The 11,833-nt window shown below is 34.3% G+C and overlaps 1 protein-coding gene across 1 annotated transcript; it reads right to left on the reverse strand.

Annotated features, from left to right (window-relative positions):
* Positions 1 to 451: 451 nt before the first annotated feature.
* Positions 452 to 7,018, reverse strand: LOC119638306. Its single transcript, XM_038035043.1, has 12 exons — positions 6,858 to 7,018; positions 6,346 to 6,618; positions 5,877 to 6,285; positions 5,707 to 5,807; positions 5,313 to 5,555; positions 4,728 to 5,163; positions 4,602 to 4,673; positions 3,662 to 3,754; positions 3,432 to 3,611; positions 3,265 to 3,366; positions 2,441 to 2,539; positions 452 to 2,383 (listed from the first exon to the last, which is right to left on the reverse strand). The coding sequence occupies exons 1-12, from the start codon at positions 6,869 to 6,871 to the stop codon at positions 626 to 628; spliced, it is 3,780 nt and encodes a 1,259-aa protein (XP_037890971.1). The 5' UTR covers positions 6,872 to 7,018; the 3' UTR covers positions 452 to 625.
* Positions 7,019 to 11,833: the final 4,815 nt, after the last annotated feature.

Raw genomic sequence — 11,833 nt, forward strand, 5'->3', positions numbered from 1 at the left:
AAATTGTCACAAAAGTTTATTATATCCACTTGGTTTTCACAAACTTTTAATCTTTATTTTTCTTCCTTATGGAGCTTTAATTAATTCGGTTTTCAATTAGCCTAAGATTACAACACTACTAATTTTTTGACTTAAAACCTAACACTCTGTCATCCGGTTGCATATAAACTCTGAAGCGTATAAACGTCAATCTGGACGTAGAAGCCATATTTTATTGGGCTTGTTCATATATACGCTATATCCAAAAAAGGGGGTCCTCTTTTTTGCTCTAAAATGTAAAATAGTATGAAATGCTCTTTGAACAGCGTTTCGATGACTTCAAACGTAAGCAAATATGTAGATTCGATCTCGATGTATTTGCTGAATATTGCCTATTCAAATTTGGAACTTTTCGGAATACATTTATATCTCCAAAGCAAAAAAAACCATTAAAGATAACAAGATATCTACGTACATTTTTTAGTCCTTTATTCATCACCAATCTAATTACATGACGTTAGCCATGGACTTATAATTTAAATTTATGAATCATTGATATTTTTTTCCTGTAATATTACATACAATAATAACCCTTATTTAAAAGTGCATAAAGCAAATAAAATAACAGTGAACAGTGCATGGTTTTTCAATTGTCCTCTTCAGATTCGATAATCTCTACCACTAAATCATCAAAGTCTGTTTCTTCAATGTCCACGTTAGACTTTATTTCATTTTCCGGGCTGTTTACCGTGTCATTTTCTTCGATCTGTTCGATCAGTACCATTGCATTACGTTCCTCTTCAATAGGTTCTTCATTATTGACAATCGGGAGGAGGTAACCATCGTTAGGATTGGGTCCATTAGAGTCAGAAGTTGGGGGTAGCACAGGCTGGGTACGACTCACCCAGACCTCCAATTCCTCCGGTGCCACCTTATGCATTGAAGTATAATGGCGACGCAAAGATGACCTCATCAGTAATCGGCCCGGTGACGGGCATAGCTCACACTTGTAGGTGCCATGACGTATTGGATGCTTTTCTTTATTGTGGTGTAAGACATCTTTATAGCGCTCAAACACCACATGGCAAGTCAAGCAGCTATATACCTTCTCACCTGGTCGCCGCAGCGAGTTTCGCCACAAATATCCTTTTCGATATTCTTCGCTAAAGTGTACTAATCGCATTCCTTGTGGATTCGTTCTACGCGCTAATTCCTCAAGCGTTCCTTCTTGAGCTAAATGATGCCTTTGTTGATGACGTAGCAAATAACGTTGATATTGTGATTTATGATTGCACACCACACAAGTATACCAACGCCTTATATTGAAATGCTTTGTTTTCTTGTGTATCCGAAACGTACTTCGCGAATAGATGGCCTTACCACAAAATTCACAGATGTACGGTGCTGGTTGACAGCGTGATGAATGATTATGATTGTCTAGGGCTCCTTTGGAGTAAAACATTTTTTCACACTTTTTGCACTGGTACTGCGGTGGCTGATGCCGTAATTTATGCTGTCGAAAAGCATTCTTCCTGTATAACATTTTGCCGCATTCATCGCATTTATATTCTTCGCGCTCAGCAATAAGCTTAGGTTTAAAACCTGTATTTAGACTCTGCGTGCAATGAATAGCTTCTATATGCTTCTGAAGGAAATAATTTCGTGTAAACATTTTTTCGCATAGTCCGCATTTAAATTTTGGAGGCAAATGTGTGTATTTATGTGCGCGAAATTTTCTCCATAGGGTATATTCTCTACCACACTGATCACATTTATATTCGCCTTGCTCCGGTTGTTTTTCAGCTCTCTCTTGCATAGCGATTGCTTTCCTGATTACAATGGAGTTTCGTCTAGCATTGGCTAAATTAGTTTTGGTTATGTTTTCCAAAGATTCTTCTATGCATGTTAATTTGTTTGTCTCCACTTGATTAGAGTTTTCACTTTCAATTTGACAGTTCCGCTTTTTCAAGTCCGCTACTGTATATTTCACCCATGGCGGATAATTGCAGTTTTGATTGAACCGCCGGAAAACTACTGCATCTTGATTATTTTTTATTAAATCCAGGTTGTATGGTAGACGAGTCCTCTCTAAAAATTTTTCACACATTTGAAAATATTTAGGGAAACGGTGTTTAAACGGTTCATTTTGAATATTTCTCTCATGTTTCCTCATTTTATATGCAGTGCGGGAGAACCAATCATTTACACGCTGTATACTGTGTCGCATTTCAAGGTCTGTTATGTCCAAGTGATACTTTTTATTAAGCATGGAACACATTTTCATAATTGCTACATCATATTCAGTCCTGGTACAGACGGCCCGATTCGAATAAAGCACTGGGTATTTTTTCAAATTTTCTAAAAATTCTATAACTACCGAACGATTGGTCAAACCGAAGAGTATCTAAATGAAAACAAATTTTAAGAATCCGCTTATTTTAATTTATTTTTCTTTGTTTACCCCACAGCCACGACTGGGCTTTGGCACATCATCTTCGTTTTCATCATTTGAAGGCATTTCATCGTCGGATATTTCAATGTCGTTTGGAGTGCTTGAGATCTTGAAATAATTTTCATATAACAAAGTGCATTAAAAGATTGCAGATATAGCTAATTTTATCATCTTATTTGTGCTAAATCCCCATACTAGTGTTTTTATACCCATCACCGAGGGATGAGGGGTGTATTCATTTTGTCAAAACGGTTGCAACACACAGAAGGGAGCTTCAGAGATCCCACAAAGTATATATTCTTGGTCAGCATTGAATTCTGAATCGATTTAATTATGTCCTTCTGTATAATATTTGTTGTAAACATTCTCCTGGCCTCAAAAATGCAGCTATCACCATTAATTTGGCAGAAACATTGGAAGTACTTGCACATAGGTTGGTATTGAACATAGGCCAAATGGATCGAAGGACATGCTTAAAGCCCCACGTAAACTAAGAACAACTCTGGTTTTCAAAAAGAATAAAAAACTGTTTTTTGATCATTACTCATAAACTATAGCAGACAAATATAAAAAATATCAAAGCAAATCAAAATTTAATTTTTTCAAATTTTTCAAAGGATACGCCTATAAATTCGCATGCCTATGCGACATAAACTTATATTTTGAAAATAGAAAAAATCGGCCACGCCCATTCCATATTATAGAGGACGAAAATGTAATTTCTTTTACTTTTTTAGGATAACGGTGATGGGTATAATAAGTTCAGTCACGACCGAATATATTTTTCTTCCGTTTTTTGAATGCAATAAGAATTTCCGAATAGCCGTGCTTACCGAATCGTCTCGAACGTTCTCACTTTGGTCAATTTCATATTCTTCACGCGCAGCCAACTCTTCATTGCTTAATTCACAAATGTCTTGAGCAGCTGGAAGATCCTACTTACAAATAAGAATGAAAATTTAATCAAAGTAACTTACTCAGATATTCAATATTAACGCACATTTGTTTTTGCTTTAGAAATTTCTAAAAACTCACTACCCTCCTCAAGACAAATTAATTCATCTCCAAAAGAGTCATCTTCACTAAATAATTGCGCTGCTGCTGCTGCATCCTTATTGCATTCAGATCTTGTCTCGTCGTCGCTAGACTTTTGAAATGACTTCGCAAAACTTAGAGAATCCTAAATGAGACATGTTTAAACACTACGAAGACATTGTTAAAACAACTTACTCTTATTAAAAGGTCTTTTAGCGGTTGCTTAAAATTTTTCCCATTCGTATCGTTATCGAAGTCAACTGCCTCTGTAAACGGACTTAAAGAATTCTAAAAAAAGAAGAGAAATAAGGGACGCCAGGCATGTTAGAGATTCCACAGATTTTGTTTTCAGCCAATTATATTATAACAAAGGAAAGAATGTAATTTCTAATCTTTTAACTAAAACATACTAAATGTGCCATACATCTTAAATAAGCTGCGATTAAAAACTAGTAATATTTATCTTGGCATCCCACTTGTGTCCCTTTGCCAATTTTGACAACGAGAATTTTCTGTGTTAAAATATATAAGACGTTCATTCACTCTGAAGTTGACCAATATCTAATTATTTGTCTCTCAGTTTTTAAGATTTCTTACAACAAAAATAAATACTTTATATTTACATTTATCGCATCACGAAGAGATTTCATCTGCCGCTTAGTAGAATGCAGAGTACACATTGAATTTTACCAGAAATTGAAGCACTGACGGGTAAGTGAATTTTTACATAGATGACGAGGAACAAATATCAACGCGATCAGAGGAGGTATTAGAGGTCTAATGATGAAAAATGCGGAATAATGAAAATTATCCTAATGAGAAAAAAATAAATGGCTAAATGGACTACCCATTAATATATAAAGGAAATGCTGATATATCAGCTAATGAAATTACAAACCAAAAGAGAGATTTGGAGATTATTTTTATACGCTGATTTTTGAGTTTTAACACTATCGGATTGCTAATCAAGAGTTCAATTCTTTTTTTACGGAATTTAAATTAAAATAAAAATTATAAAATGGAAGTAAAATTGGAGATGCTACCTAGAAATTCGTCATCATATAACATAACATCATTAGCAATAAGTGAAATAAAACAATTCCAAGTATTCACCTATGGTTTTACAACTACTTACATTACTTGTTGTACAAAAGTCATCCATTGGATAGTCTTCGTCAGTTCTTTCATCAGCCTCGCTCGAAATAATCTAATAAAAAAGTCTCATTATGCTTTTTTAAATACATTAAAAACCAAGGCATACATTAGTCACATTACTCTTACAAGCTTTAAAAAGATAGTCGAAGTTATCAGCTTTTATGAGAGTTTTCGAAGATTTAGGAAGGTCTAACATAGTTCTCTTCGCAATCACGGAGAAATCTACTACCGGATGCGACTCATTAACAGTTTTGCCATCACGTAAACATTTCGCATGCATCGGTGAAGGTAGATTATGATTGTATAATTCATTTAGATCGGCTTCGTCATAATCACTCGAACAGTCTTTTTTTATATCATTGTTTTTTAACATTGCATAATCATGATCCAACGAAAAAGCTTTCTCTTCAATATTGTGTTGATATTTTACGTGTTCCAAGAATTCCGGCCAGCGCTCTAAATGATAGAAGGCTGAACAATAAAAACAATTTAGATGAAAGTGATTTGTATCCACTAGACCGCAAACACCTTCAAAGGAAAGACTAGAAAATAAATAATTTCTTTTTAGTTTTTCGAATTTTTTGATATTTGTGTGTGAATGCATCAAAATATTTGTAAAGAAGGGAATACGTATTAGGAATGGTATAAGAAATCGTACCATTAAAATGAGCGCCCGCGCTCGTAAACTTACTCTGTTTGCACCTCATTACACTTTCTTCCCTCTGTCAGGTTTTCCCTGCTTTCCTGAATTGGTCGTGCTCTTGTAGATACACTATTGTTGTATTTTTCTGCTCCCTCGGAAGTCTGCAAATCAAGAGGATTAAATTTTTCCAGCGGCTGCTGAACAATCAAGACACTGGGAGTTTTAATAGATATAGGATTAATTGGTTGTAAAGACCCAACATTTACTGTACGAACTGATTTAACTGGATTGCTGGCATTTAAAGACACATTTGTAAGAAATGGAAACAAACAAATTTTTCTTAAACTTTATCTAATTTAAATAAATTGTTATAATGACATTATGTGTCATGTTTCTTTCTAAAGTGCGCTTTATTTTACTCAACGCTAAAAATATAACTTACTCAGCGACTGCATTGAAGTTTTTTGGTTGATCATTTATTTCATTAGCAGCCTGGGGTATCATAGGTAGTCTCCGTAGCAAAACCTTTAGATTTTTTATTTTCTTTGACCACGAAAAACAAGTAAAAATAATTACGCTTTAGAAATGTGATATATCAATATTGCATCTTACCGGATGCGTTCTCAAGTGGATGTCATTTTCTTTAGTATTATACGTAAGCGTAGACTGAGTTTGTGAACTATTTGTTCTTTGGTCTGTTGTTCTGAATGACGTTGAAAATGACTTTCCTTCTTCCCGAAATCTGGATAATTGTACATTCGATGGATCGGTAGGTAGGTGGGGATTTTTGTCAAGATTTGGGAATATGGGCGAATGCGAGCTTAAACAATCCGACGCATGGTTGTTTGGGACTAGAGACACGCCTTTGTTTACGACATTTGTTTTTAAAGTAATGCTGTGAACGTCTTCCAGCTTAGCAGCTACTATTTTACTTTGGCTGCGTGCAGATTTGAATTTATTTGTTGTGCCCTTTACAGTATTAAAAGGGGCGAGGTATTTATAATAACCTCTTTCATCTTTCCTAAAAAAAGGCAAATCTTGAATTGTTTATTGTGAGCGCTTTCCACAATACATTACATACCCTATAAATTTCAATGTTTCTCTTAATTCTGTAGGTAACCTCAATTTTTGGTCGACCATTATAAAACGCTTTGGCGTTTCACCATCAATTGTTAACGGAGATTGGCTTGGAGGTCTGCAACTTGGCAAATTGGTTATCTCAGTGTTCTGATGTATGATTTTAATACGCATTTCCTTGTCTTCAAAACCTGGATTGTTGTTATCGTTAAGGTTCTCCCGTGACTTAGACTCATCATTCGACATACCACATGCGGACAAATCAATCGTGTTGACACTAAATGGTAGAAAATTGCAATACATTGCACCCAACCCACCAAAAGTTTAATTGAAATTAGAAGGCATTAAAAATTCAAAAAAATACATTACTAATAATATCACATTGGTGCGTGCGGATAGGAAGATTTATCCGTTTATTTTGCTTTTAGTTCTTGTTACATTTTATTTACGTTTCCGAATCTTTTTTCGGTGCAGCCAATTTGTTTATTAGAAACAAGCGGTGTTTTGTATTCTTACCTGCTTGTCGTCATTTTATAAAATTTTGTCTAACAATAATTATTAAGTTGTATTAATAAACAAAGTTAATCCCAAAATTTTGTAGAACTCAAAAGCAGCATGGATCACAATTCTACCATTTAAAAAAATGGCGGACCTTACAGCCATATGAGAAAATACTCTGTTTAAAGAATAACCTTATTGTAAAATAACATTCCTATAAACACTGGGATTAGAGATGGTAATAATATTAATATTGATTTCGGTAGACGTATTCGATAATAACAGGGTAAATACGTTCTTCTATCGAAAGACTGTAATGCTTTTGACAATTCGAAATAATCGAGGAGAATGTTTGAAAAATTAACATTTAAAATAAAATATGGGCACAAAATTTGCAACTTGGAAAAACGATTGTTACTTTTAATGGAATTAAGTATGGGTGGCCCACGAACTGAACAACCCTTGCCACTAATTGTGCTTGGAGTTAACTAGGTATCATTTTTCAGTTTCGACTTTTTTGGCTATATATATATTATAAAAGGCGCGAGAAACATTGTCTCAAATCTGTAAAATCAAGCGAAAGCAACACAGCTCCCGATTTGTGTTAGAGTTGATCGTTCTGAGCTAGAATTGGTTGTTTAAACCTACATTTATAAAGAAAACAGCTGTAAATTGAAGATAAAATGAACTCCCAACAAAATTGTTTATTTGCAGACGGCTAAACCAAACCAAAACGGAAATGTAAAATATAAATAAATGAATGCTTTTTTTTGCTTTTTATTCTATTTTTACTCTTGTCTACTTAAAACTCTTAACTCGTCAAAGTTTGAAATCAATTGTGTATATTCATTTTTCGTGTATATAAAGGTTAGTATTAAATTCATTTTTCGGAAATATGAATTAAGCTTTAAAATTTTTCAATGTCGAAGGCCTACTTCAATAGAAGAGCGAAAAAGCAGATACCAACCAAGGAAGATGTGGAAGTCTGCATATGTTTATCTAGTCCTTCACAACATTTGCGTATACTGTAAAAGCAAAGTACGGGAATTCAGAATTTAACTTCTGCAACTCGCGTATTTTATTTTGACGATGGTGTGGACGTTTCGCTGGAGTTCTCCCAGTTAGGTGTGGCGAACAGGTAAGCAAATAAAACCCGACATATCTTCTGCGTTTTGAAATTAAATTGTAATCAAAGCAAATATAGGAGGAATAAATTTGCTTTTATTAAGATTAAAAAGACGAGTTTATTTTCAGAAGCTGATTAAAAAGAAAAAATTGCATTTTAAAACATTGTACATTCTTTGCAGGTTAATACAAAAATATATAAGAAAAAAATAAAGGAACAAATTTGAAAGTTCAAGCTCGCAATAAAAATAATAAATGAAAATAAAACCAAAAATTGAGTTAATTTAAGCTGAATCTTTACTTTCACAAAAAACCGTTCTTTTCCTTGCTAGTTGTAATTTGCAGCGATGGAACGAGTTCAAGTCATCTCTGTTTTGCGCTACGAACTGTACCATCCGCCCATTGCATCGTTGACCACTCTCAACGTGGTCCAAGCAAATCCAAGATATCAAAGCTGATATTCTTTCCAAAGTTTTCTGTATTTTGATCATAGAATAAATACCTAGGCAGGAATAATTTCTTTGTTATTAACTGTGTGGTAAAAAAATTAATGCATACACTTTCTCTCGTTTCTTACTTAGAATGTTGTTTTCTGCGTCGCAATCAATCGCATGAAGGCTTCCAAATATGTACAAAAAGCAAATGCAAAGTAAACCAAAAACTTTACAATTACACCCACGGCTGTGTTCCACTGCTAGGAAATTTCCATAGATTTTCTTTTTTGCGTCGCTTAAACATTATATATTTATAATCAAAGTTGACTACACTTTATTACCCAGAACTCAATGGAATTTCAGGTCATTTTATCCCGCATAACATCTAATTAAACATTATTAAACATTGTTAAACTTTCTTCAACAGTCTTAAACACTTCAGATAACGACTATACTTTAGAGACCTCAAACCACGTAAAACGATCAAGTTAGGAACCAAAATCGAGATATTTATCGGACACGGATACTTAACATTTAAATCCGAATTAGCAGTTGGAAAATTTCTTTTGAAGCATTGAATAAAGAGATTTGAGGTTTAGATATCATCAGAGGGCGCAGGACGATTGAAAAAAACTTGCGAAGGATATATGGAGATTTTTTTTTTAAGTTGACAACCATAAAAAAATATTTAGGATTAACAACCATTGAGGATGTTATGAACTGAATTTATCTGCAATAAAATTGGTGGTTGAATAAATTAAAAATTGCAGCAGACTAGGCAAATAGTCGTAAACAGAATTACCTTTCATAAATTTTTTGAAAAGTTGGTTTTTCCTATTTTTGGAATGTTTAATTCTCTTGTTAAACCTCTGGTTTCGAGGGCGTTGTTGTTTGATCGGCAATGATGCAGAAATATCTACGTTTAACATATTATACATTGATGACAGCTAGGTTTTAATATCCCCAGCAAAGAGATCGAACATAATTTGTGAAACATCAAATTTAGGCAGTAAAGTGTAAGTTTTATTAAAATCAGAATGCTTTAGGAGGAAGGTAGATTTAGCATGGACCATCATGCCGGTAATAAAAGGAAATAAAAATTTCTGTATCCTTCAGTAAACTAAAAGTTTGACGTCGATTTACAACTATTTTCTGAAAATTGGCAAAGCAAACATCTACTGGTCTGCCATTACAATTAGGAGTATGGTCATATTGATGTACTTAAGCAAATTAGGATCAAATAATTCATTAAAAAACAGAATAGCTCTGTGAGATTTTGAAGTGCACAGTCAAAACTGTCACTGTAATACCACGTGACTTGTGGCAAATTGAGGTCTCCCAATGTTAGTTCCGAAAATTTACTCCCTCGAAAGTAAATTTTGGCTATGAATAGGAAGAGCCAATTCAATGAATTCGAATTTACAGCGAAAAGCAAAGTAATTCCTATCAAGCCTGTGGGTCTCGTTTGTGTGGACTTATGGCAAGAGCAATTTCCGTTCAATTTGCCGTGTAAAAAACTTCAAAACTCTCATTGTGTTCATTTTCACTGATAAGCCATTCTATCTGAAATGGACTCGCGCCGGCTTTCGCATAATTTGCTCCAAAAAATCCTTGCGATAGCGTGGTTCTTCATTGCCGCCGTATCTCCCGGCCGAATGGCACAAATCTGTGTTAAAAAAATGATCGATTCAATTACCATCTGGAGCGAACCGGTTAACCTTAATCCAAATATTCTTTACTTATACCGCTATTACGACTTTTTTATATAATTATTTTTAATTAATTTTTTATTTGTATTTCTTGTTTACACATGACATTTAGGTAAAAGATGTTTCGGGTTTATATTGCATCTTTACTTCCTTTTATTTCTTTATTAATTAATTAATTTATTTATTTATTCCACTTATACAAGAAACTCAACTAAAACAAATTGACAGTCGAGTTCAAATGACTCTTAAGGTAAATCTTAAATTAATTAATATTAACAAAACTCAGTATAAGGACAATAAAACAAATAAGAAGAAAAAAAAAGAAAAAAGCATGTACACAACTAGCATAGAGCCACACCCACAACCGGTACAGGACCAAATTGCAAGTGAACCCCTAAGCCATCGCAAACATGCATAAGCTTGGCAACCGATAATAGTTAAGAACAATTAATTTTCGACTCATAATGACTTTTTATTACTATTATTATTATAATTTTAGACTAATGAAATGACTTTTTAACGTTAAAAGTTAGTTCAAGTACGCCGTAGGTATTAGGCAAAGTTGCTTTAATGGACTTGAAAGAGTCCGTTAATGAGAATAAGTGATAGACGTCATTTAGGTTCTTGCAAACAACTCTGAGCGGGTTAAACAGTTCGTAATTATATTTGCATTGACTAAGCTTTGTCAAGAAAAAGTGCCTAGAGAAGCGGTTAGGGACACTAAAGCCTATCTCACGAAGTAATGCGGGCGAGTCAATTGTACCATTTATTAATTTGATTACGAAGAACAAGCCAAAAACAAATCTACGTTTCTCCAGTGACGGTAAGAATAGCAGAAGTAGCCTATTTTCAAAGGGTGGAAGAGTGGCAATCGGGTCCCAATCCCAATTCCTAAGGGCAAACAACAAGAATTGCTTTTGAATAGATTCAATTGAATCTACATAGCACCTATATGAAGGAGACCACAGAACAGAGGCATACTCAAGTATAGGTCTAACCAAACACATGTAAAGCCTTTTCTTAATGTAGGGATCATCAAGCCCTTTGGACCACCATTTTATAAAACCAAGCGCGGATCTAGCTTTGCTCATCGAGAGCTCAATACTCAAGTTGAAACGTAACCTATGGTCAAATAGAACGCCCAAATCTGTGAACGAATCGACGTCCTCCAATACTGAGTAATGAATGACTTCCTTCTTGAGAAAAAAAGCTTCTTACATTTATTTAGATTAAGTTTCAGAAGAGTCATTTTCAGATAGAACAAAGTTAGGAATTGAAATCAAATTAGAAATCGGATATGGATAGTTTGCTGATAAATCAAAATTGGCAGTTGAAAAGTTCTGTCGGAAGTATTCCGCAAAGAAATTTGAGGTTTCAAAATCATCCGAGGACTCGGAGCCTTTAAAAGACAGATGCGAGGGATTTATGGAATCTTTTCTTTTGGAATTAACGAACTTAAAAAAGTATTTAGGATTAGCAAACAAAGAGGATTTAATGAACTGAAGGTATCTGCAGTAATAATGATGGTTGAGGCAGTTAAATCTATGCCTCGCCACCGAGTAAGCGACATAGTCGAGCGCAGAGCCACTTTTCGAAAATTTTTTGAAAAGCTTGTTTTTCCTATTCTTGTAATATTTAATTGTTTTATTAAACCACGGGGGCACTTGCTCCTAGGACGGGAGTGGTTGATCGGAATGGACACAGAAATGGCTTGATTTAATTTATT

Source organism: Glossina fuscipes, unplaced genomic scaffold (genome assembly GCF_014805625.2).
Source record: "Glossina fuscipes isolate IAEA_lab_2018 unplaced genomic scaffold, Yale_Gfus_2 87, whole genome shotgun sequence".
Lineage (NCBI taxonomy): Eukaryota > Metazoa > Arthropoda > Insecta > Diptera > Glossinidae > Glossina > Glossina fuscipes.